General features: G+C 36.7%; 1 protein-coding gene across 8 annotated transcripts in view; it reads left to right on the top strand.

Annotated features, from left to right (window-relative positions):
- DDHD1 (DDHD domain containing 1) overlaps positions 1-21,377 on the top strand; it is a 116,593-nt gene extending 95,216 nt beyond the window's left edge. For 3 of the 8 annotated variants that reach the window (XM_023726199.1, XM_023726201.1, XM_004370871.3), the window contains 5 exons: positions 5,153-5,302; positions 7,490-7,742; positions 8,773-8,961; positions 11,635-11,718; positions 17,543-21,377. In XM_023726199.1, the coding sequence (XP_023581967.1) occupies positions 5,153-5,302; positions 7,490-7,742; positions 8,773-8,961; positions 11,635-11,718; positions 17,543-17,724 (858 nt within the window). In that variant the 3' untranslated portion in view covers positions 17,725-21,377. The remainder of the gene's footprint in view (positions 1-5,152; positions 5,303-7,489; positions 7,743-8,772; positions 8,962-11,634; positions 11,719-17,542) is intronic. The other 5 variants (XM_023726200.1, XM_004370872.3, XM_004370873.1 and 2 more) reach the window with 4 other exon arrangements.
- The last annotated feature ends 6,608 nt before the right edge of the window (positions 21,378-27,985 follow it).

Raw genomic sequence — 27,985 nt, 5'->3', positions numbered from 1 at the left:
AAATATTGTATAAGACCACTATTATAAGAACTCAAGAAAAGGTTTAAACACAGAAGAAAACATTCTTTGATGGTTACAAGGGTGGAGATGGAGGGGGAGGGTTATTTACTAACTAGATAATAGGTAAGAATTATCTTAGGTTAAGGGAAGGACAGCACTTACTACAGGGGAAGTCAGCACAGCTGGACTAAACCAAAGCTAAGAAGTTTTCTGAATACAGTCAACACTTTGAGGGACAGAGTCACAGGGGTATGGGTCTTGGGACCATGCTTTCAGGGGATGTCTAGGTCAATTGGCATAACAAAACTTATTAAGAAAATGTTCTGCATCCTACTTTGGTGAGTGGCGTCTGGGGTCTTAAAAGCTTGTAAGTGGCCACCTAATATGCATCGATTGGTCCCAACCACCTGGGGTAAAGGAGAATGAACAACACCAAAGACACAAGCAACGTAGTAGCCCAGGAGAGAGAAAGGGCCACATAAACCAGAGATTTCATCAGCTTGAGTCCAGAAGAACTAGATGGTGCCCGGCTACCACCAGTGACCACCCTGACAGGGAACCCAACAGAGAGTCCTGGATGGAGCAAGGAAAAGATAAGGTGCATAATTCAAATTCTAGTAAGAAGACCAGACTTAATGGTGTGACTGAGAATGGAGATACACCAGAAAACAAGGCCCCTGGATTCTCTATCAGTCCAGAACTAAAACAGTTTCCAAGGCCAACTCTTCAGACAGGGATTGGACTGGACTGTGGGACATAAAGTGATACCCGTGAGGAGTGGGGCATAAAGTGATACCCGTGAGGAGTGTGCCTCTTAGCTCAAGTAGATAAAAGAGACTAAACAGGCAACTTCTGTCCGGAGGTGAGATGGGAAGGCAGAGAGGGTTAGGAGGTGGTTGAATGGACATGGGGAGTCTCAGGCGGAGAGGAGGAGTGTGCTGTCACAGTATGGGGAGAGCAGTTAGAGTCACATAACAGTGTATGTATAAATTTTTGTATGAGAAAAAAAAACAATTAATAGAACGTAGTGACCAACTGATTGTACATGGTGAGAAAATTAAGTGGAGTTATAACTCCAGGGATGGAAAGCTGTCATTTCAAGCAATGAGAAGTGTATGACAGAAGCACAAGATGGGGGATGCACATGGTTAGTTTTGAGCAGAGTGAGGAAACCAGTTTGGCTAGAATATACAGGACTCAAGGCAAGGTAGCTGTGGGGAGAGCAGGAATAGCTAGAAATAGGGAACTTCTATTTGATGTTGAGCATCAGAGTGACATTTTGAAATCAGTGGCTTAAAAGAATAAAAACTGGCAGAGATGTCAACATTGACTAGACCAGTAAAAAAGACAGAGCCTATAGCTGTATAACATCCTTGTTTGCAGTATTAAGTGTAAGATGTTACAAAGTTGCTAATACTTCTTGTTGACTATATGCTCATGTCTAGTGTGCTATATATTAACACTTCTTGAAATCTGTTTCTTTTATCATAAGAATTTAACGTACAGGTTAAGAAGTATCATGATGCAAATTTTTTTTTTTTGAACAGTAAGAGTTTTTCTGTTGAATCTGTCTCCATGACTTAAAGCTTCTTTTTTTTTTTTTTTTAACTTATACATTTAACAGCCTTATGGTAAAATTATACCATATATTAAAAAGCCATAAGAGATAAGGGCATGGTCTTTTGATGATCCCAATCTGGAATTTAGTTGCATTTCTACCACCATTATTATATGTAATCAATGTTAAATTTATAGAATTGATCTGGTAGAAAAAGTGAGCTATTTCACGTTTTGGATTTTATCACTGCTGAGTTGGGTATGATCTGTTAAGTATATTAGGATCTAAAAATTCAATGTCATGTTTCTACAACTTATGCCTTATAATTCTATATCCTTCTGATACATAGTCAGCTGTAGTTTAATATGGGTTCTTAATTGTTATTTAATTACAGAGAAAAAAATTTAGAAATCTGAAATTTAAAAAGGAATATCTTATGAATTGACAAATTAATACTTAGGACTCCAGGATTCTAAAAGGAATGAAAGTCTTTCCATGCCTGTTAACTAGCAGATGGGCTTACTTGCAGAGTACAGGTGTTAGATCTGTCACAGTTGATCATTTAACTTTAAAAAAAAAAAAAAAGGAAAGAAAAAAATACAAAAACTGGTCTGGAGAGTGGAAAACTTGCTTTCTGATCATGAGGCTTTGCCACTAACTAGTTATATGGAAACTAGTTATATATAAACCATTTAACATCTCTGAACTCATATGTATTAACATCTCTGAACTCATATGTATTCTCATCTCTGAACAAGGGGGTTAGACTAAATGTTTAAAGATCTTTTACCTTTAAAATTCTTTGGCTGTAGATATCACGAAAGCAGTCATTACCCTTTTCTGAAATAGAATAATTTCCTTGTGTGTTTGTTTATCAAACTGTCCTATCATCATAAACAAAAGAAGGAGTTGTTATGGAGTACCTGATCAATGCGTAAAGCATTTTGCTAGGTAGGTAGGTACAGAGTGCATGTGCATTCTCGCACACACGTGTGTATCAAGCAGAAAGAATTGACACAGCTTTCTCCTCTGTCTCTACTATTTCTGTATCTTTCTCTAGTCTATATTCTTTCCTGCTATACACCTTTCAGAAATCTGTGATTTCATCTGTGCCCTTGTCTGTTATTCCAAATATCAAGCTAAAAGAATTGACATAGCTTTCTCCTCTATCTCAGGTATTTCTGCACCGTTCTCTATCCTCTATTCTTTCTTCTCTTTACACCTTTCAGAAATCTGTGCTTTCATCTGTGCCTTATCTCTTATTCCAAATGGTTTTTCTTATATTTTTAATTTTTTTTAACATCAGTTAATTTTCTTCAGTCTTCGAGCATGTTGAAGTCACCCAATCCTTACAAAAAAAAAAAATTTTTTTTTTTTTTCTCAAATGCTCTTTCACATAAAGGTACCATCTCAAAATGGAAGAAACAAAAACATATACTCATTTTGAAAATAGAAAAAAATTGCTCCAGACACACTGTGGGGAAAGGATTTAAAGGTATATAAAATAGGATGTAGGACTACACACTGATTAGAATAGCTAAACTCCAAAACACTGACACCACCGAATGCTGGTGAGGTCGTCGAGGATCAGGAATTCTCATTCATTGCTGGTAGGAATGCAAAAGGGTATAGCCACTTTGGAAGACATTCTGGCAGTTTCTTACAAGGCTAAACATCAGCTTACCATATAATCCAGCAATCATGCTCCTAGGTATTTACCCAAATAAGTTGAGGACATCTGTCCACATAACAACCTGCACACGAATGTTTATAGCAGCTTTATTCATAATTTCCAGAAAACAGAAGCAACTAAGATGTCCTTCAATAGGTAAATGAATAAACTGTGGTATGTCCATTAGCATGGAGTAGTGTTCAGCTAGAAAAAGAAATGAGGTATCAAGCTACAGAAATACATGGAGGAGCCTTAAATGCATATTGCTAAGTGAAAGAAGCCAGTCTGAAAAAGCTACATACTGCATGAGCAAAACTATAGAGACAGTAAAAAGATAAGTGGGTCCCAGGGATTCAGGGAAGGGTTGCCATTGACTTGCATGATATTGCACTATCCAAGTTCTCTCTCTCCTTTTACTCTCTTTTGTTGCGCCACATCCTTTACCTGTTCTTTAAATGATGAAACATCCTTTATAATTCAATCTAAAGCCATCTTCTCCTAGGTAATCTCATCCATTCTCCTGGTTTTATATGTCACTTCTATGATGGTGACATTATATTCTTGGATGATGACACATCCAACTCTATATCTTTTGACCTAAATTTTCAGCTGTGTATTAGATGTTACAGATACCTAAAACTCAGTGTGAGCAAAACAGGGTTTACCTAGAGCTTCCTGTTAGAAGTAATGGAACCACTGTCCTTCCAGTCAGCTGGACACAAATCTTACGAATTGTTTCTGATGCATTTGTCATCTCCGTCTGCATTCAGTCATGTTGGCTCTACCCTATCCTTTCACATTTTTATTTCTGAAGGGACAGCTTACCCTGCCCTGGTTCAGATTATCTCTGACCTAAACTGTTTCAATGGAGTACCTGGCACAAACAGTTGAGCGCTCAACTACTAGCCCAAAGGTTGACAGTTCGAACCCACCCAGAGAGGCTTCAGAAGACAGACCTGGTGATCTGCTTGCTGAAGGTCACAGCCTTGAAAACCCAAAGGAACAGTTCCACTCTGCATGCATGTAGCAGTTCTACTCTGTAACACAGAACCATCATGAGTCAGAATCAACTCCACAGCAACTGACAACAACAAACTCTCTCATCAGTTTCCTAACTTGTCTCTGTATCTCTCGTTTCTGATTTTCCAATTCATCCACACAATATTGCCAGATTTAACATCCTAAAACATGCATCAAATCTGGTTCTCCTTCACTACCTATAAAATAAAGGCCAGCTTTCTTAGTCAAGATTCTCGTTCCCAGCTACATTTTCACCATATCCAATTTTTCAGCCATATCAGACTATTTCTTTTCTCTAAACTAAGCCACATTCTTTCCTGCCTCTGCTTTAGTTTTAGCTCATATGTTTATATCAGTCTGGAATGTCCTCTTTCCAGCCCCGGTGTCCCAGCCCAGCTGTGGAAATTCTTTTCATCTTTTGCCAGTGCAAATGCTACCTCCTCTGTAAAGCCCACAGAGTTGGAATTATTCTTTTCTCACTGTCTTATAGCACTTTCTCCCTCTAGTATGTACTTATTTTATCTGCCACTCCCACTGCAAAAGCCTTTGCCTTACTAGTCTTTATGTTGTTTACAACACCTAGCATATTACTTTACACAGAATAGTAACTTAGTGTGAAGAAACATGCACACACAATGAAATGATCTTCTCCTTATCCTCCTCCTCTTCTCATTCTTTACAGTGTTACTAGATTTAAAGACAAAGAAGTTCCTCCTGGAAATAGATTGTTCCAGAATGTTTAATGGCTAATGTAGTTAGCAAATAATTTAGATATACCATCTGGACAAAGCTATTATTTGGAGATAATTTTATTATTTGTATTTTACCATATATTGTGCCCAAATTCTTTGTAAAATGAACCTTAACCATTTTTATAATTTAGGATGACTTTATCATTTTAGGTGGAAAATTTCTTCTGTATGGGATCTCCACTAGCAGTTTTTTTGGCATTGCGTGGCATCCGCCCAGGAAACACTGGAAGTCAAGACCATATTTTGCCCAGAGAGATTTGTAACCGGTTACTAAATATTTTTCATCCAACAGACCCAGTGGTGAGTTGCAAATACATTTTTGTCTCAATATTAAATTATTCCTAAAAGAATCTGTAAAAAAAATGTTGAAAGATACCATTGCATTAATGAGAAGGATTTCATTTATCTACTTTTATTTGCAAAAGTTTATATTCTTAAAACATTTGTGTTTTGGTTAATTTAGGGCTCATGAAATAATATTCCTTAAGTATGATCTGTTTATGTTGTACTTGCAGTGTAAGAGCATAATGTAAAAATATTATCCCTGGAAATTAACACAAGGAACTAGAGTCTGTTGGACTTTCAAGCTTTAACTAGTTGTCATACCAGTAACCAAGCAACCATAAATTTTGAAAATCCCATTTTAAATTCTTTTCTGTAAAGCATGCTACAATATTGAAATGTGTTTGGTAGATCCTATTTGAAATGACAATATTCAAATGTTATCTATTAAACATGAGAAATTGCAACTGTTTATTTTGGCATGGAGGAGTTTTTAAATTTTGTATATTTACATTTTCTATTATGTTTGTGCAAGAAATGTTTTTTTTTAATGTGAGCACTACACAGATTTTGCATCCAGGTAAACAGTTTAATGCCAAATAAGATTTTTAGAGAAGAAAAGTACTTTCTTAAATCCATTTCAGAATAAGACTGAATATAACTAAATACTAAAACTAATTTAAACGGCATTCATTCTGAGAAAAGTAATTTTCTATAATTGTGTAAAGTCTTTTAAGGGATCTTTAGGTAGTACCAAGTAAACATAACATTGAATAAACACTAGAATTTTAGAAAATTTCCCATTTGTTAAAGAATAAAAATTGCTATATTTAACAAATAGTTTAACTGAACTGGGAATCTGATATGATATTCAGATAAAGACTGCACGATCTTAGTCATTTCTGAGACTGTTTCCTATCTATATGATGCAGATGGCAATATTTTACATCAGAGTTGTTAAGATTAAGTAAAATATACATGAAAGCAACTCAGCTATAGTGTAAGCATTTCATTAATATACATTTCATTTTACTCATCCTTATAACTTGAAGGTGAACTCTGAGCTTTCAGTGGATACCCTGTCCTTTATATCTTAAACTTTGCTGTATATTAAAAGAGGATTCTAAAATCACTTTATTATTATAAATTATTTTCATTATCCATTTTATAGTTTTTGTATTTTATAGAAAATATTTTAGTAACTATAATATTTTAGTAACTCTTTTTTAATACTGTGTCAGAACTGTGCTAGGCAGTTTTTACAGACGTTATCTGTTCTTCCCAACATTCCTGTGAGGTGGGATGTCTTATCTCCTGTCTACAGATCAGGAAAATGAGACTCTGAGACCTTGTAACTTGACAAGCATCGTACAGTTAATAAGTAATAGAGCTACAATATGAACTTAGGGGATTCTAACACCAACCAAGTCTGTTACCTTTTCTTCTACATCATCCCTACTTCACATTAGACAAATCGTCTTATATCAGACTCTTAATTTGTGCTATTTGAAAATTCCTCAAGGACTAAATAGAGTTTAATAAGATCTCCTAAGGTCCTAGGGTGGTGCATACAGTTTGTGCTCTGCTGCTTACTGAAAGGTTGGTGGTTCAAACCCACCAGCTACTCCACAGGACAAAGATGGCAGTCTGCTTCTGTAAAGATTTACAGCCTTGGAAACCCTATGGGGCAATTCTACTCTGGCCTATAGGGTTGCTGTGAGTTGGAATTGACTCGATGGCAGTGGGCTTGGTTTGGTTTTTTGGATTATCCTAGAAGGGAGCCCTGGTGACACAATGGTTAAACCACTCAGCTGTTAACTGAAAGGTCAGAGGTTCGAACCCACCAGCCAGCCACAGGAGAAAAGGCCTGGTGGTCTTCTCCCATAAAGATTTCAGCCTAGGAAACCCTATGGGGCAGTTCTACTCTGACCTATAGGGTCGCTGTAAGACAATTGACAGCACACAACAACAACGTTATCCTAGACTTTTTTTTTTTAATATGGTAATATCATTAAGAATATAATTAAGTCAACCACGTATTGTTAACAGTAAACAAATAGGAATGTATGTTTGAAATATCCATTTTATCAATTCCTCCTTTAAGGTCTATTTAATATGCAATAGAAGAAGAACAGTTTACTGAAATCAAAACATTGTGCTTTAATGTTGTGTTTCTTTGATTTTTTTGTTGTTGTTGTTACCAAGGCTTATAGATTAGAACCGTTAATACTGAAACACTACAGCAACATTTCACCTGTCCAGATCCACTGGTACAATACTTCAAATCCTCTACCTTATGAGCATATGAAGCCAAGCTTTCTCAACCCAGCAAAAGAACCTACCTCAGTTTCAGAGAATGAAGGCATTTCAACCATGCCAAGCCCAGTGACCTCACCAGTCTTGTCCCGCCGACACTATGGGGAATCTATAACGAATATAGGCAAAGCAAGCATATTAGGTAATTTCTCTTAAGAATTCCTTATCTGTGAATATAGACACTTTTTATATAGAAATTAAATTTTGGGTACTTTGAAATAATTCTCACTTATAACAGTTAACCCCTGTGTCTAGAATTAACTGCCCTTTCACTCTTCATACTTGAGGGCTGAAAGCCTTAAAGTTCTCTAATTAGATCTAATTAGATCCTGTAGTTTCAGAATATGAGAGAGCTGGATGGGCAAGAAAAGGCATTGGTCTGAGAGTCAAGTCCCTCATTTTAATCTTGGCCCTACTACTTACTTTGAGATCTTGGGCAAATCATGTGGTCTTTAATGTTCTACTTCCTCATCTGTGAAGTAAAGGCGTACTTGAGTTCTAAGGGTACCGTCCCTGACTGAGTTCTCTTATGTTCTAAACGTCTCCGAAACTACGCTACCTGAGGGCAGCAAGGACATTTAATTTCTCTTTGAATGAACCTCAGTACCAGCACACTGTTTGGTGTATCACTGGAGCTCAGTTATGTGCCACTTAAGTTTGTCCATTGCTTTTGGTTACAAGTTGCTTTAATATAAAATGCCACAAGATGGCACTATAAATAGGCTTATCGGCTGGACTCATTTGCTATTTCAGTTTGTCATACTCACAGTTCGTTTATTGATGGCTTTTTATAACATATCCACTTAACTTCAACAATAAACATATCAACAGTAAGTATATACCCATCTCAGTGGCATGGTTTTTTTAATTAAAGGTTTTGATCTTGCCAAATATTTTAATAAACAGTGATCAGTTGAATAAAATAGAATCTTTATTCCTTTGTTTATAAACTATATTCCTAGAGTTTGTACAACTTTCCCTCTACTTTACACCATTTTTATTTAGAAACCTACAATATAAGTTGTAGTTTTCTTAAGGTTTATGTTCCCACCCTGGAAAAACATGACTAGAGCTTAGTCCCTCTGCCAGTTGGCTGTAATTATGGGTGGTGCCTTTTAGCTTGGTATGTGGTGTAATTCAACAGAATGACTCTCCTGTTTTGTTAAATACAGGGGCTGCTAGCATTGGAAAGGGACTTGGAGGAATGTTGTTCTCAAGATTTGGACGTTCGTCTGCACAGGCATCTGAGACATCAAAAGACTCAGTGGAAGATGAGAAGAAGCCAGTTGCCTCACCTCCTTCTACCACTGTGGCAACACAGACCCTTCCACACAGCAGCTCGGGCTTTCTTGATTCTGCATGTTAGTTCATACTGTTATTTCCTTAAGTTTATATTGTATCTAAAACTTGAGGAGGGCAGGGAGGGTTAAGATCTTAATACTCACAGTCAACTCCAAGACCTGCAAAGCATCCATTAAGCTTTAATGGAAAAAAAAAAGTTTCCTTCTGCTTACATTTTTAAGAATAATTTCCAGGTAAATTCTGTTTTTCTCTCTGCACTGGTGAATTAATAGTTAAAAACGTCAGTAATCAGAACCTTGTGGCACAGGGGTCTTAAACATCAAGCATAAAACAAATCTCTTTTGGGTAAGCACCCATCTGATTTTTATAAAGTAGTTTTGTTTTGTTTTTTTTGTTTGTTTGTTTTTTAATAGATCTTCTCAGTCTTAAAAATTCTGATAGCCACAATTGCTTCATATCTATACTATATCTAGTCCTTAGACTTAAAAAAAACTTTTTGGCTCTGCCAGAGCCATCCTACTCCTAATCCCACTGTTCCCTTCATCCAGCCTGACTATAAGACCTTTAAAGCTTAAACATTTTATTGAATTACCTGTATGGCTTTCAGTCCTATCCCAGCTACCTAATATAAAGTCATTACTCAAGAAATGTTTAGTCAGTGAATGGACAGGACTTGAGATCTTTGTAGTTACATTGAACTTAGCATATAGGACCTTTTTCCAGTAGACTTTCAAAGTTTAAAATCTGGAATAGTTGTGAAACACTAATACATTTAGTATATATATGTATTTACTGTCAAGGATCTAAACTAAGCATTATTACAAAGATCCCAGTAAAATAAGATTAATAAATCAAGTCCTGTTTTTCCATTGACTTATGTAAGGAAACGTAAGTTCTGAAGCTAGCTACTAACTTTCTGTAACTATAGCAAGAAGAAAACTTTGCTCTCTTTCTCTAAAAATTTTACAACTAATTTTAGATACTTGTATCCTTGTTTTCTTACTGTGTCTACTACTCTAAATTTGAAAATGACCAGCATCCATTGCCATCCATAAAACTTGCTTTAAAAGGAAGTAAGTTAGAATAGTTCAGGTGTGATAGTCCTCGAGGCTGGATGTTTCCTCCACAGTCAATCTCAGTCCAGCATGGATTATCAATTGGGTTGGACATTCTTATTTGGGCCAATAGCATTTTTAACCTAATTCTTTCTGAGTCAGATTCTGAGTACTGAAAATTTTATTATTTCAAGCCTTTTGAAAACTGCCGAGAAATTTTCTCTTTAGACTTTGACATTATGTAAAACAAAAAAAACCTCACATTTTAGTTTTCCTATAAGAGTTCTTATACTATTACTGACTTAAGCTCTTATTTCTACTTAATATCAGACACGTGATTGTGAAAATTTTGTTGTGACACAAAGAAGTCAAAAGAAAACTCGAAACTTCTATGGAAAATTAATTTCAAAGAATTTTGTAAGATGACAGGTAAAAGTTACAGTTCCTTAGATGTTGTCAATGGACAACAGTGATGCTAGTAAACATGAAGGTAAAGGAGGGAGCAGGGAGAGCGGGCAAGGATTGGAGCCCCAGAGAAACGATAGTGAAGACATTAATATAAAATCTATAGGATATGAGGGAAGAAAACAGCTAAATATTGACTGCTTAACATAATAATGTCAAAATGATGATAGAGAAACCTCCAGTTTCTTCTTTGATTACAGTAGTCTATAGAGGTACTTAGCTATATTACATCATTATGTTTTATAGCTTAACAAAATACATTTTCTATCATTCTTACATGTATATTCTTTCCTGTTCCTGACGGTAAATACCTTGTCAACTATAGATTCAACTAAATATGAGCTAATCATATGTCTTAGTTACATATATCCATCTCTAGACATAGATATAACTATTAAAATTGGACTACTGCTACAGTAGGATTCTGTCTTTTAAATCAAATCCCTAAGAGTTGCCTTACTAATTCTTTGACTTACTTCAATAATATGCCCTTCTATGTAATCCTTATTTAAGCAAATATCTTATGTCTTAATTGCTGTTTTGGCTATATCTGGCAAATCATGAAAACTTTCTTCCTTAAATCTTTCTAGAATTTGGGCATTGTGATTAGGTGATTTTAGCTTCCTTTCTTGTCTTTCTTCCTTGTACTCGCACTGATTGCTTCAGTTCTTCAGTTATTCTGAAGCTATGTGTTTGATTCTCTTAATATTTGAGGGTTAGGTGGACACAGACTGAATTCATGATCAATCAGGGTATCCCTCTTTGAAGAGTAAGTGTTGTCAGTTGAAACCTACTTTATTGTCATTGAGTTGAAGCTTATATAGTGTTCTTCATTTCTTTTGAAAAGTTTGGAAAGGTTATTTTCTGTGGTTTTACTGTTTCATTTGTGCCCTCCTGTGTTTGTAACATATTATGAAAAGAAAAAATCTGTTCATTTTAGTGTTGTTTTGCCTCTAGGTTAGCACCTAAGTGATTATAAATTTTGGGAATGTCTGGATGTTTACAGATTATGACATTATACTTCAAAGTTAATTATGCTTACATTTTCCATGAAAAAGCTCTTCACAAAAGCCAAAGTTTGTACATCTTTATGTATGCTAGGTTTAATCAGCTTACTTGGGAATATTGTTCTAACTTTTGGCCACTGCATCATTGAAGGCCATTTTTAACTATCAGCCAACCCTTTACAGCATCTTATTTTTTTTTTCACAGATTTCAGACTTCAGGAATCGTTCTTTAATCTCCCACAACTTCTTTTTCCGGAAAATGTAATGCAGAATAAAGATAATACCCTCGGTATGGTATATGACAGGAATAGCATTCAGAATACTATGAAAATGATCTACTTAGAGTTCTTTTGCTCATTGAAAAATTGGATCAATTCTACTATGTGATCAGCTTGGATGTTACCATTACAGACAATTTTATATGTATTTTCTTCCTATATTTTCTATTCTTTAATGGTAGTAATCCTGAAACCTGGTTATTGATTAGCCACTTAATGTACAAAAATAGAAGATATTCCTGTACACTCCTATAAAGAAGGAAACTTTAGAGAGGGGGAAAAGCACTAGGTCGTTTTCTTTCTTCTCTATTTTCCTGAAGGCTTCAAAGAGGTTCAGTATTCTTTTCATGTAATACACTTAGATATAAAAGGGTTTCATAGTACAAGGAATTTAATCATTCCTAGTTACTTCAGATATCGGTAACATTACCGCTTAAGGTTGTAGGTATGCCATAGCTAATACCTGAAATTTTAACACAAATATTCAAATATTTAATATACCTTAAGGGGTAGATTCATTTTTTTTTAGTTATATTATTGGTTGCAAAATATATTTTCATTCTTAATTTTCAGCAGATTCTAAGTGTATCACCGAGGATAAATCTTAGCCATTTAAAATTATTTTTATCACCAACTTCTCATTTCTTCTTCCATAGCTCCTCTCTCTTTCCTCTTTTTTTTTCTCTTAAATACTGGATTTTGTCTTTGACAAAAACTTTGATACAAGTTTTTCTCTGAGTATGTTAACCATATTTAATTTTCCAATTAATTTATTTGATAGTTATCATAGTTTTTTTCTATTTTCAAAAAAATATCTTACATTGCTTGAAATGTACATACCAAAACAATATTTTAGTATAACAAGCTGGCTGTTTTCTTTTGTTTGTTGTTTGGTTTTTGTTTTGTTTTGTTTTTTATTCCATAGCAACAGTTTGTATTGCTCTAACTCAGTAAATTCCCCTCCAGGAATGATCTTATGTAATTGCTGTCTCTGGTCCAGGCCCATGTAATAGCCAGTCACTTCCATAAAGAAATAATTTGATTTTGTGCTTTTTACATTTTTAGTAGGGAAAAGGAAGACTAATCCACTCATACATTTGTCCTGCATTCAAGTAACAATTGTCCTTACATTCACTATGTCAAAACCATCTCAACTACCTAAACAGTTAGACCACTAATTATAACTACACCAAAGTGATTCAGGTGGTGATACGCATAAGACTTCTGTTTTTCTCTTCCCGTCTTTTCATTCATTCAACAGTTACTAATGTTTACAATGAGCAAGATACCATGCTAGTCCCTAGAAAAGATACCAAAATGAAACAGAGTTCAGTACTGCCCATAAGGATGTTAAATACTGGTATGGAAAATAAGTATTTTCTAGAGAGTATATATTCTAGTAGGGAATGCAGATAACTACATAAATAATTATATGGTAGCATGTGATAAGCTACATAAGAGCAGTACAGATAAAAGACTGAGGAATGAGAAACGATTTTCAGCTGGAGAAGTCATAAAAGGCTATGAGGAAGAAGTGGAATTTGGACATGCAGAAATGAAAAGATACTGCAGGGAGAAGAAACAGCATGAGCAAAAGCACAGAGGTGGGAAGCATGGAGTATGTAGAGACCCATAAGTCAGTTTTCTTGAGAAGAACCAAGGGTGAGTAGAGGGGAGTAGTTCTGAGTAAGATTGGCAAAGTTTGTTAAACCAGACTGTGGAGGACCCAACAAATCTGCCCATCTCTGGAGTTTTTTGTATTCAAGATTTACCTGTAGAGCCCCTGTTTTCCCACATAGCCTATCTGTTGTCAAATGTTAGGTGTTTGAATGCCTTTTAGGGTAAATTGATGTTGGAGAATATTTTTTGGCAGATATGACAACTGAACTCGTTTTAGAGTCTTTGTTAGTTACCTTTTTAAGATAAAGGCTGGATGGAGGAGAGTATTCTTAAATATATTTGGAAGTATGATAATTTATAATGACTATCAAATGCTTAACCATGTAAAATGTATAGTTGCTCTGATGCAGCTCAAAAATAAGGCATAACTTGCCAACAAGAACTCTGAATATAATCTATCTTATTATGAGTGAATCTTTCACCAATTATTTGGAAGCATAATCAGTGTATCCTCTGCTAGTACTTTAAGTACTTTTCTTGATGTCTGCCTGGAGCCAAAAATCATGTAATTATGACCATAATTGTTACTTACAAATACCATAACTTTTTTTTAATTTTTTTTATTGTTGTAATTAAATGAAGTTTACGTTTCAAGTTAGTCTCCCATACAGAATTTTTTTTTTTACATACATTGTTATGAGACCCCAACTGCTCACCCCATTCTGTGACAGCACACGCCTCCCCTCTGCCCGATTCCCCATGAACATTCAACCAGCTTCTAATTCTCTCTGCCTTCCCATCTCACCTCTGGACGGAAGCTGCCCCTTTGGTCTCTTGTATCTACTTGACTAAGAGGCACATTCTTCACAAGTATCACTTTATGTCCCACAGTCCAGTCCAATCCCTGCCTGAAGAGTTGGCCTCGGAAATTGTTTTAGTTCTGGGGTGATAGACCGAGACCATGCTTTCCGGGGTGCCTCCAGTCTCAGTCAGACCATTAAGTCTGGTCTTACTAGAATTTGAGTTCTGCATCCCTTCCTTCTACTGCTCCATCAGGGACCCTCTGTTGTGTTCCCTGTCAGGACGTTCAACAAACACCATAACTTTTAAGATTCATTAAATTTTTTAAAATTTCTCTTCAGGGAAGTTAAGTTGCTTCTTTTAAGTTTTTGTATTCAAAAACCTGACCAATTAGTACACACTGTAATACAAAAATGCTTACTTTCTATTGACATATGTTAATTATTCTTCAATACTATGTGCATGTTGACAAACCTTGTGCACCAAAGTATTCTCTGATGAAAGCACAGTACTAATGGCAGTTTACTTTCACAGTATGTAGATTGTGGACACTCAGCTTTGGGGAATGGGGGGCAATCCACCTATATCCATCACTCCCCCACCCAAAAAAGAAATTAATGTTTTAAAACAACATAAGCAAATTCCTGGTGATTGTTAAAAAACCAACGGTCTTTTTCTCATTTTTATGTTTCTTCAGCAAGAACCTTGTTTATTTCTTTGTGGACAGAGTAATTCTAGCACTTAACTACTCAAGAGAGAGATAGAAGAAAAAATGATGATTCTGTGTTCTCCTTTCTCTTTGACCCAACTCAGTGAGAGAAACTAGGGGAAGACTACCAGCCTACATGGGGTCACCCATTCTCAGTATGGTAATAATGAGAAAGTAGGTCCAAGACAACTCTGTGTAGATTTGGATCTACTTAAGCCAAGAGCAGATCTTACAACACATATAGAATAATGCAGCCATGTAGAACCTCAGTCCCTTGGGAATTCTGTGATATACATGAAAGGGAGGGAAAAGATGGAACATTTGCCCACCAAGTACCATCCATCTATCTGTAAAACCAGCATAATGTAAGGTCAGCTGTACTGGCAGCCAGACTGCCTAGGGTAAACTTTTAAGGAGGATGATAGACTAAAACAGGTTCATCAGGTACAAGCTTGCTACCTCATTCCCATTTTGATGGGGACAACCTAAAGATAATAGAAAGGGATGGGAGAGCCAATCTAGTTAATATCACTGATTAAAGTCCCTAAAGGTATTAAGAATGACAAGAGCACATACTATAATAGGACAATAATTAAATTTAACATTTGAGTGACTATTATATAAAAGCAGATTTATACCACAGTAATAGCATATTAAGAATAAATTTCAGGGATATAAAATCAAAGTGGAGTAACACTTGTTATAACAGGAAAAATCTCCCTTTCTTTGGCATTAAAACAGAATAATTCAACCCAAGGTTGTTGGGACTAGGACAGCATTATGCAGGGGCATTTGAAAGTGCATTCTTACAAACTTTAACTTGGTGGTCTTCACCAATATTAACGCATATGTTTCTCATCTCTTCTGTTGTTCCTTATTCCTTCTTTTTTCTTTATAACTAACTTCATCTTGACTCCTCTTCATCATGTTTGAGAATTCCAGTTCCCTCTTCCTTTTTCATCTTCCCATTTGTTGTGCCAGAATATACCTACAAATCTAATACAAATGTTGTACAGCATGCAAAAGATAAAAGATCGGGCATTACCCTACAGGTCTACATAATGATTTAAGCTTTTTGGCCTCTTATGGATTAGCTTATTGTAACTTAAATGAGAAAAAATACCGTTAAAAAAAATTTGTAAAAGCCTATCTCAATGTATTTACAAGTGTTTTGTAGCCTAATTGGTATTTATACCTCAAGTGTAAACCTCTGAAAATGTATAAATAGCTCCATGGACATTCATTCCCAGAAAAGCATAATTGGAAAGTAACAACTATGCAAGCATTTTTAAATCACCAAATGGCATTTTCACAAAATATCTGTTTAATAAGCATGTAGCTAAACATTTATATATCATTCCCTAGAGTGTATTATGATTGCCTCATGTGTGATTACCAAATTCCCAGTGTGAAGCAAAACCCAATTTTTTCTCCAACCACCTTCGTAATTTTGCCAGCTTTAACTTTTAACATCTTTGGCACGCTAAACAAAGAACAGACTTTAAAGCTTCTGAGTGGTAATGGTTTGAGTGTTTTGTTCTGTTTTGTTTTTAAGATAGACCTTTCAAAACACTATATGGCCCATTGACAGTTTTAAAGGCTTTCTTAAAGATCAGATAATCGCTTTCTAAATGTTTATTTCTAAGGATATATTAAATGAAACCACTGAGATTCTTTTCTGGCCTTGATTTGCTGAAGTAATCTTTTCTAACAGGGATTTCAAGAGCTTTCTGAATTTTAGAAAAGATGATTGAATTCACTGGATTGTTTGAGGACAGCAGTGTTGTAAGCAAAGTCTTTCCTTCCAAGAACCATCACTGTTTGTCCCAGTTTAACTTTCCCAGCCACCCAGTGGATTCTTCTTTTATTAAACATACATTTATAGGAGCACTTGTATGTTCCAGACAGTGTTACGCACTACTAATGGGTTGGAGACTAGGGTGTATGGTGCCTGCCTTTGAGGAAATTACCCTAGTGGTAAGAAAACAGTCTGTGACTATAAAAAGATGGTTATCTTCTAAAATATTTCCCACAGAGCCAGTTGCTGTACAAAACCAGTTACCTTCAAGTCATCTCCAACCCATGGCAACCCCATGGTATCAGAGTAGTACTCTGCTTCTTAGGGTTTTCAATGACTCATTTTTTCAGAAGTAGATCACCAGGCCTTTCTTCTGAGGTGCCTCTGGGTGGAATTGAACCTCCAACCTTTTAGTTAGCAGCTGAGATTGTTAACAGTTTTCACCACCCAGAGAGTCATAGGGCCTCACTGTTACGGAGCTGTTGAGTAATCTGTTGCACTTCCACAGCATTATTGCTCCAGTCTTTGAAGGAATGTTTTCCTTGTTTTACAAATTAGGCACAAAGATTAAATAATAAAGCCAGGATTGGAGCCCTGCCTTTTGACTCCAGATATACTCTATGATCAATGTTACAAGCAAATTAATTTTTTGTTTTTCTCCATTATTATACCAACAAGCCATATTGACCAGACCATGGAAAGCAAAAGACTCCACCAAAGAGAATCCTGAGCTATTGAGGCTCTTTTGAGTGTTTTTTCCCATAAGATTAGAGTGGAAAGTTATTTTTTAAAAAAAGGCAATTAGTAGAATCACTTCTACTGCCTAAAAGTTTTACTCTCAGTAGATCTGTGTAGAACCGATCTTACTAAAATCTTTATTTATTTGTTTAACTTCTTTCCTTTTTAGTGGAACTGGATCACAGGATTGATTTTGAACTCAGAGAAGGCCTTGTGGAGAGCCGGTATTGGTCAGCTGTCACATCGCACACTGCCTATTGGTCATCCTTGGATGTTGCCCTCTTCCTTTTAACCTTCATGTACAAACATGAGCACGATAATGATGCAAAGCCCAATTTAGATCCAGTCTGAACTCTTGAAGGACATTAATGGCCCCAAACTGATTTTTTTTTTTTTTTCCCTGTTAAAATGTGTGTCGAGACATGGAAATTTCAGGTTTAAGTATGTTTCAGTTTTGTTTAGGGTGAGAAATCTTTTAATTTAAAAGCACCTTATTTAAAACAAGAAACTTTCAGACCAAAAGGAGTTGTTTATGGTTTTCTCATTTTGATTATGCATCTGATGAAACCATCTGCAGAGCGTCAAGCAAGACCTGGAAATAAGGAAGGTTTGGGTGAACTGCATGTAAAGAGTATAAATCACAATCTGATTTTTTCCAAATATGAAAGTATACTTATGCGTTGGATCTAATGTATTAACCAAAATATGTTATAAATCTAAAATGGTCAAGGTCCAGTGTATTCTACGTAAAGGTCACGAGGTGGTATTGTTTTAGGTTTCTATGAAAGCCTCCATTTCCACTATGTCATTGAAAAAGCAGTATAACAGATTTAAAATGTTTTGAATTTAACTTTAGAAAAACTAATGCTTAAAAAAAAAATTTGAACTACTGTATTTATAATTTATTACCTCTGATTGTTTATTTCAGTGTATGAAACATTACATATTTTTTACTGTTTCCTTTGAACATAATTTAAGAACCACATTTATTTTCTATGGTGTTAAGACCCTTTTTTTCTTAGAACTCCATCTTTTTACTCTTCAGATGAATATATAGACACTGTGGCATACTTTCAGTATTCATTAAAAACTTGTGGTTTCACACAAATAACATTAGTTCAGTTATTTTGAAAAAAATAAACTTTTTTATTATGTCACATGTACCTCAGAGAAAGCCAAAGTTTGCTAGACTTGGCATAGAGTACTCCATAATGGGTACATTTCATTAACTTTATTGAAAAATTAGTAAATTTCTTTGGAGTATGGAGTAGGACAGCTATTTTAAATGTATAAATAGTTATGTGCCAAACAATTAAATGAAGGGATAGAGTGCCACTGACAAATTTTATTTTTAAAATGTTTAGGAAACATGATGGAGATGTAAGGCACAATAGATTAGGATTCTGAGGCACTAGAAGGGTTTTCCTTGACTATAATTGTTTCCACAGTGCTTTTCATCTGAGGAGCCCAAAGTGCTTTAAAAAGTATACATTCAGTAATCTATGTAGTAGCTCCAGGAGGTAAGTAAATGAGTGTCACTCTCATGTTACTTGTTAATACACTAAGGCACCAAACTTTTGAATTAGATTACATAGCAAATCAGAAGAGCTTAGATTGAAGTCAAACCATATTCTTCTATCTGCTGTTCAGTGACTAATTCACATGTGCCCTCTTAGTACTTTGCAAACAGTAATAATAGTAATAATAGAAGTTGCAATCCACAGTTGGAGAAATGGCTGTGAAGCCAGTATCCTGCCTTACTTGTCTTATACATTCTTGGATTGTCAGACAAAAAGAGATGTTTAGAGGGGATTAGTAGCCATCTCTGCCACAACCAACCCTCACTTCTGAGTGGCTCCTACTAGGTTCCACTTACGGTGCTGTCTTTGTTTATCTTGCAAGGATTTTATTAGTTTTCCAATAATCATTGTCAAACTGCGAGCAAAGCTGATCAGTTGCACATCTCACCTACTTCTTTGTTTAAAAGAAAGTAGAGTCTGTGGCTTACTGTAGGTTTTACTCTGCACCACCGGGACTTTTGTCTCTTTTGGCCTTTATATTGAGTTTGCACAAAATAAAACACTTCTTTTTAGTGTTTAAAAAAATTCTAAGCCTCCATGACCAAGTATGTGACTCACTAAGAAACCCTTGCTATAAAAGGCTTTTAATGAGATCTTAGCAAAGCTGAAGTAATCTTGATTTCAAATTTAGAGATTCCTATGAACTCAGGTCATTTTCATAGCCTGTTTATTTTGTAGGTCTGATTTAGTTCTTAGGAAAATTAAATTCATGTCATATGACTATCACTAAAGGTACATGAGCATATGTTGCGTGGGTGGTGTGACACTCAAATGCCTAAAAGCTTTACAGTACTCATCCTTCACCACTAATGTGAAGAGCTGTTTTTACCTGAGAAGAAAGTCTATCACACCTTTTAATTTAATATCATTGAATAAAAAGAAAGTAGGTTCTCAGAGCCATAGGAACATACTTGTTTCCTTTTTTTCATTAAGAAAACAAAGTCAAATTTAATCTCTCAGTTTATTTTAATTCTTGGAGAGGGCATCATCGAAAACCTCATTTCAGAATGAGACCTTCTGGGCTACCGGACAAGTGGGTTTTTTTTGTTTTTTTCCCACCAATACATTATTTCATCAATAGAGAAGGTGGTTTTGTTTTACAGTACTCTTCTTGTTTTTGTGTGTCTGCATGTTATCATGGGATGTACTTGTGAATACTGAAGTAATAACAGTATGTGTAATTCTGGCTTGATTTAGAAGCTAAGTCAGTTACTGAGTAACATTTTCCAGCTTTATTCTAGCAAGTACTAAATTGGCCAAGAAGTTCTATTTTTTATACCATTAAAATTTTATTCTCTATTTCGTGTACACGCTATGATGATTCTCCTGAGTATTGGTTAGATCATTCAATTTTAAGCCAGTTAGGTTCACAAGAGTTATTGAAGGTTAGAATAAGGAGAATGTCTTTGGGTTAAATCTTGGCTTATTTTTACTTTAAAATTAGCCTTTGCTAAGGCCTTTTATTAGTTTATTACTTGATTTTCAGTAGTAATTGGGCTTATTTTATAATCCAATGTTGTAATTTAGGATATAATTGCAAAATATACTGGTTTTTCCAGCAACTACTCCTTTATATGTGAAACAAGCCTTAGGAATCTTACATGTTTTACTTCTTCCTATTAAACAGCATCTGTTAGCTGTTTGAAATACTTACACTGAATATGTTCTATAGAAACCCTCAGACAGTATGACATATAAACATTAATCCTCAGTCTCTTTGTGTTGTTTCCTCATAGGGCTGAAGCATCCTAGTCTATAAGGCATGTAATCACCCCTACCCCACCCAGCTTTGTATTTCCTGCAAAAAGGAAAAGAAATCATCCATGTAGTGTCACAGCTAGTTCAACCATTCATTCCAGTGATAATGATAGCACCTGAACCCCTTGAAGTGGAGTCAGACCAAACCAACAGATTTTTATTGTAAGGTCTATAAGAAAGAGAAAAATAATTGCATTTCTTTCTGATTAATTAGATTAGTCAGTACTTCATTTCTGTCTTCTCAGCTATTAATGAATAACGCATTTTGACAATTGAGAAAACCAATTTGAGTGTATGTTTTAGAATTGTTTTTTAATAGTCTTTTCTTATTACCAATGGGGCCAAAGAAGATATTAAAGCCAGTGTCAAGACAGCTAAAAAGAAAACACAGTGATTATATACTGAAAAAGGAAGGTAGAATTTGAATAAACTCGAGTGTTAGATAGTTTACTTCTGTGATCATTCTCAAGTTTTCCATCTCTTATCCTGATTCTTCTGTCATTCCTAGGCCCTCAAGCCTTCTACCAGGAATCCTGTTGTTACTCATGCCTTCATGGGTAGAAACCTGAGGGTTCTCTAGCTAAATTTGGAACACTCATTAAATATTTTATGGTTGTTGTTAGCTCCATCGAGTTGGTTCTGACTCAGAGCAACCCTATGCACAACAGAACGAGACACTGCTCGGTCCTGCGCCATTCTCACAATCGCTGTTATGCTGGAGCCCATTATTGCAGCCACTGTGTAAATCCATCTCATTGAGACCTCTTTTTCACTGACCGTCTTACCTTACTAAGCATGATGTCCTTCTCCAGGGACTGGTCTTTCCTGATAACATGTCCAAAGTGTGTGAGACAGAGTCCCACCATCCTCACTTCTAATGAGCATTCTGGCTGTATTTCTTCCAAGACAGATTGGTTCATTCTTCTAGTAGTCCATGCTATATTCAATATTCTTCGCCAACACCATAATTCAAAGGCATCAGTTCTTCTTTGGTCTTCCTTATTCATTGTTCAGCTTTCACATGCATATGAGGCGATTAAAAACACCATGGCTTGGGTCAGGTGCACCTTAGTCCTTAAAGTGACGTCTTTGCTTTTTAACACTTTAAAGAGATCTTTTGCAGCAAATGTGCCCAATGCAATGCATCGTTTTGATTTGTTAACTGCTGCTTCCATAAGCACTGATTGTGGATCCAAGTAAAATGAAATCCTTTACAACTTCAATATTTTCTCCATTTATTATGATACTGCTTATTGGTCCAGTTGCGAGGATGTTTGTTTTCTTTATGTTGAAGTGTAATCCATACTGAAGCTGTGGTTTTTGATCTTCATTAGTAAGTGCTTCAAGTTCTCTTCACTTTCAGCAAGCAAGGTTGTGCCATCTGCATATCACAGGTGGTTATGAGTCTTCCTCCAATCCTGATGCCCCGTTTTTGTTCATATAGTCAAGCTTCTAGGATTATTTGTTCAGAATACAGACTGAATAAATATGGTGAAAGGATAACAATCCTGACACACACCTTTCCTAACTTAAAACCATGTAGTATCCCCTTGTTTCGTTCGAACGACTGCCTCTTGGTCTAAGTACAGGTATCAGCCATGATCCATCTGACATCGGCAATGATATCCCTCGTTCCATCACAGCAACACACAAGCCCCCAGAGTACGACAAACTGACAGACGCATAGAGGATTTTTATGGTTAGCCCATTGCTGTTGAGTCAGTTCCGGCGCATAGAGACCCTATAGGACAGAGTAGAACTGCCCCATAGGGTTTCAAAGGAGTGCCTGCTGGATTCGAATTGCTGACCTTTTGTTTAGCAGCCGTACCTCTTAACCACTGCGCCACCAGGGTTTCCATTTTATGGTTAGGTATGGGAAATACAAGTGGTTTCCTAACATTTTAGGATATTTTACATACATAAAAACAACTTTTGCTGTACCTACAAACAGCAAATTTGGTAGGAAGAACCCCCACTGAATGCTTACCTCTGTTAGATCTATGTTAGGTCTAGGAAGCTAGTACGACCCAGGCTGTCTCCCTACATTCTGCTTTTGGGTAAGTCAAGGGGAAAGGAAGTTGCCAAGGAAATATTGATAATATTGAACCTAGAGCATTGTCCAGAATGGCAGGATATAGAATTTCATCTCAAACGTTCTTTTGGTTCATTTGGTGAGACTTCGTCTCACATACTTTGGACATGTTATCAGGAGGGACCAAGCCCTGGAGGACATCACGCTTGGTAGAGGGTCAACAAAAAAGAGGAAGACCCTCGACAAGATGGATTGACACAGTGGTTGCAACAGTGGGCTCAAACATAGCAACGATAGTGATGATGGCACAGGACTGGGCAACATTGCATTCTGCTGTATGTGGGGTTGAGATGAGTCGGCCAACTCGGCAGCACCTAGCAAGTAACTGATGGTGACAACCTGGGTCTTTTACAGCCTGTTTCAGTCTTCAGTTGATGCTTGTGATAATTTTCAAAAAACCCTAAAATTTCAGGATTTGCATGGATTTTAGAGGGGGTGGTGCCAACAGTTAAGCACTCAACTACTAGTCAAAAGGTTTGGTGGTTGGAACCCACCCAGAGGCACCTAGGAGAATAGATCTGGTGATCTGCTTCCGAAAAATCACAGCCTTGAAAACCCTATGGAGCAGTTCTACTCTGCACACATAGGGTTGCCATGAGTTGGAATCACATGTTACAGTTTCATGTAAAGGTTCAAATAGCAATAAAGGTAGTGGAAAATAAAGTGCAGAGTGGCATTTTGGGTTCAGCCCAAAGACTCAGTGAAAGACCCAAAGGAAAACAGAGGAAAAGGAGGGAAGTGATGGAATCGCAAAGGAAAAATGCCATTAGCAACAGTAGAATTTTAAAGCTCTAAGGGATGTAGAGATCATTTTCTAAAGCATATTCTACAGATATTAACAGGTGTCATGTCAGAAAATAGGTTTGGAAAATGCAAATTAAAAAGTTTCTTAATAGCAGGAGTTTGGAAGCTTTGATATACTAAATGCATTGTGAATCTGTTTTGGGGAGGTGGGGTGTATAGTATACATTTTTCCAAATTTAATTAACCAGACTTGTTTTTATTAGAGCATTGCGTGTGACTTAGGGATATACTTAGAGAAATGCTGATCAGATTTAATTCTCTAAATTTACGGAATTTCATCCCCTCATGTGAGAAGCCTTCATTTTACAAGTGACCTCTCACATGGCCAGCCAGTGACAGAGCCAGAATTAGAACCTAGTCCCCTGATTCCCAGCTATGCCTGTTATACCACTGCCTGTTTCCTCTAATAGATGGGGAACTCCTACAGGGCAGAAACTGTCTCTCTTCATTTTTTGTGCCTCTCCCTTCCCCCTATGTTTGTAACTTGGTGTTTTACTTGCAGCAAGCACTGTCTTGACCAATGGCTGTAGGTTTGAGTTCCCTCTCAGTTGCTCTTCCACCTTTGTTCCCAGGCCCTCAAGAAAGAGGGCCCTACCAGGCCTGGACAGACTTCTTTTACATGTTTCAGATTCAAATTACCCAGGAAAAAGGAAAGTAAAGACAAAAGAGTAAAAAAAAAAAAAATACCTGGGAAAATTGTATTAGTTCTCCATTTTGATGACAAATGCAAACTTGGTAAGGAAACAAGTTGCCATGTTAAATACTTAATATTCCTTTTCATTTCTTTCCATAGTTGGCCTTCAGTTCATGACAAATAGATCACTTCTAAAACTGTTCCAACATAGGTTAACTGATAAAAATTAAGTGCTGTAATTTTTGGAAGGTAGAAGAGTTTTTGCTGTTATTTTGTGTGTGTGTGTGTTCCCCAAAGATAATCTCTTGGTAGATTGCTAGGATGAACTTTTCCTCTGCCTTTGTGTTTGAATAGGAGTGGGAATGTGCTTAGTATTGTCTGTTACCTTATGGTTTTTCATTTATACACAACAGGGAGCAACTTGTTTCCTCCCCACCCTACAGTTGTCAGGATATGTTGGGAAAATATTCCTTAGGAAGATTACATCTGGTCTTCCGTTGCAGTAAGATAAAAAACAAGTATGTTAATAAACCCCACCCATTGCCATCAAGTCGATTCCGACTCATAGTGACCCTATAGGACAGGGTAGAACTGCCCCATAGGGTTTCCAAGGAGCACCTGGTGGATTTGAACTGCTGACCTTTATGGTTAGCAGCTGTAGGTTTTAACCACTATGCCACCAGGGTTTCCTAAGAATATTGATAGTTCACCTTTAATGCTTTCTCCTGAAAGACATAGTGAATGTCTATGGGAATCGCTCATTCCCTTGATTACACCCACACCCACCACCATCTCTGCTTGCTCTCTAAAAATACTTGATTGATTTCCTATGAGCTTTGTGATTAAAAAAATATAACCGTTTTCTGGTTCTAAGACTGTCATAGTAAATCCCTACTCTTCCAGTAGGAGTCCAGGGAGGTTTTTGTTTTGTTTTTTATTTTTTTATTTTTTTGCATTTTGCGCTCAGATTGTATATTTCTCAGAAGCAGCTAGCACTGTAACTCTCCTGAGATCTTTAAACTGTTTCCTTTCTTCCAATTTCTATGTCACTTTCTGTATGGTCACTCTCCCTAACAGTACTAAATTCTGTCAGTGATGGCGGTAACATCTCTTAGGAGGTGGCTTTGTTTTTGTTTTCCTTTCCTTTGCTACCTTTCGTTTTTAGTAGTCACGGCAGGTTGATTTTCTCAGAATCTCCAACTTTACTGAAGCATGTATTATTTCTGTTTTATCTCTGCAGTGATCTGCTTGGCTGGTTAAAAAAAAATAATAATAACCTTGATTTCTAACATTGTCCAGTTCTGAATATTCTCAGTTGGAACTCTGATGCATGCACATTTTAATAGTTTCAGAGGAATAAGAGGTAAATGTAGTGTTTTCTCTTGGATTTTACTGTGTTTCTCTAGCTGAATTTATTCATTTTCTCTCTCCCCTACTCCTAGTTCCAGTGTCCCCCTAAAGTTCCTTCTTTTGGTTGAATTAAATGACAGTTAATGAGATGAACGCCCTCTTAATCTGTCAGGTACTATTTTACCCAGCCGTGCCGATTCTCAGCGCTAACCCCAGGAACAGGTGATTGTGCCCTACAGTAAACAACCTCGAAGACTAGGCTGTTAAGAGCATTCTAGGGAGCATAATCCTAATCCTACAGTCTGTGGTAAAATTCCCAAAGGGTTTATGATGATTGGAAGATCTTAAGATCTACCTAGTCATGAGGTGACTATGGCCACCACACCCTGTCCTACTAGGTAGGTTGGTGGCTACAGCAGCACTCCTATAGAGTATAATCCATTCACAATTTCTCAGTCTAGAATTCAAGAGAGAACCATAACTCCCAAGTTTTTAGGCTAATCTACATATGTGGTACCTGACAGAAAATTAATGCCAAGAAACCATGGAGATTGGGACCAACTACATTTCCACTTACCTCCCCATTCCCTCACACTTTGGTTAGTGCCAAAAAAAAAAAATTAAACCTGTTGCCTTTGAGTCAATTCTGACTCATAGTGACCCTGTAGGACAGACTAGAACCGCCCATAGGGTTTCCAAGGAGCCCCCAGTGGTTTCAAACTGCCAACCTTTTGGTTAGCAGTTGTATCTCTTAACCACTACGATACCAGGGCTCCTGTTGGTTGGTGCCAGAGTGACTAAAAAGTAGAATGTTTTACATATACGTTGTATGAGTCCAGGAATTTTCAGTGCTATACAAAAGTAATTCCCTAAAATGATATTGACCCTAGATTGGGAAATAAACGACCTGGATATAGTGACTACCTTACAGAATTGAGGTAGAACATTGTGTGGACTATTAGGAATAAGAAAAGGCAAATGTGGAGAAGGAAAGAGACGATACGTGATCGTGATAGTCTGGCAGCTTAATTCAAAAACGTTAACCCAGAGTCCATGTTCTATGTTTCCGAGAAAGGGGAAATAGGGTGATACAGGTCCGAGCACACCATTTTTTCAATCAAAACCTTTTGATGGCTTCACTTAACATTCAAGGTTCCCCACAGCCCAGCCCAGCCCAGCCCAACTAATTCTGTAGCCTGATCTTCTACTACCTGTTCCCAGCAGTCAGACTGTATTTATCACAGGAAACTACATGCCATTCACCTAAGAATGCCTTGTACTTTTGTTATTGTAGTGACTACATGTTTTTGTTTTCCCAGCATCATTTTTCCACTCCTTTTGGGTCCATTCCTCCCCATTTCGTTAGGAAGCAGTACGGTAGCCTTACCTACTCTGATTCTAATAGGGCTACCAATCCCATAAAAGTCTTTATGCAGCCTTTCCCACACCTGGTTAAGTTTTTTTTCTCCTGTGTATGATTCCCTATTAACAGTAACAGTTCAATGATGGTGCTGTCTGTACCCATGGCCAGGTGATGGTTACATGACTCAGGCCAGACCATATTTCCCACTTCATGAGCCACAATGATTAGCCTAGAGATAGGCACGTGACCCAGACTAGACAAGGCCAAGGCCTTCCCTGGGATTTTATTTGCAGGCCTCAAGATGCAGATAGCGTCCTTTGGCTATTAAACATAATCCTGTGGCACATGGTGTGAGCATGAAGCCATCTGTAACCAAACTTCATCTCTTCCCTCCTGCGATACGGATGATGTCCATCTGCCATGAGAAAGAAGGAAGGCCACATGGATGAGCAGGGCCAAGACTTCCTGGAGAACTGAAGCAAATGTAACCCCCACATTTCCCCATTATCCTTTTTTTTTAATTTGTTTATTTGGGGATGAATTTCTGTCTCTTGGATCCAGAAGAGTTCAAGTTAATCATTCAACCAAGAATAACCACCACATTCCTAATTTTAATGAAATTCTGTCTGAGGACATGTCTTGTGAAGCCTTTCCTCATTCCACTGTTTGAAATTAATTACTACTTGTGAGCCCCAACAATGTGTACCTCCATAATTGCTCTGGTTTCACTTTGATTTGGGGTTTGATTACACGCCTCCTTCCCACGTTTGTAAACTCTTTAAAGGTAGGGAGCATATCTTAATGACCATTTGACCCTCCACAGCACATCGTAGGTGCTTAAATTTATTGAATTATATCTAGACTGGTACTATGTGCTAAATGCTGGGAATAACCATGAATAAAATAATATAAAAATCCTTGCCCTCATGTAGTTTACATTCTAGTAGGAAAATTATGTGACCACATGTCAAGGGAAGTGCTAAATTGGGAGAAGCCTCAAGAAAAGGTAACCCTAAATGGAACCAAAAGGC

The sequence above is a fragment of the Trichechus manatus genome, unplaced genomic scaffold (assembly GCF_000243295.1).
Source record: "Trichechus manatus latirostris isolate Lorelei unplaced genomic scaffold, TriManLat1.0 scaffold00010, whole genome shotgun sequence".
Classification (NCBI taxonomy): Eukaryota; Metazoa; Chordata; class Mammalia; order Sirenia; family Trichechidae; genus Trichechus; species Trichechus manatus.
The sequence above is the reverse complement of the archived record's forward strand: the minus strand, read 5'-3'. Positions and strand labels throughout refer to the sequence as shown.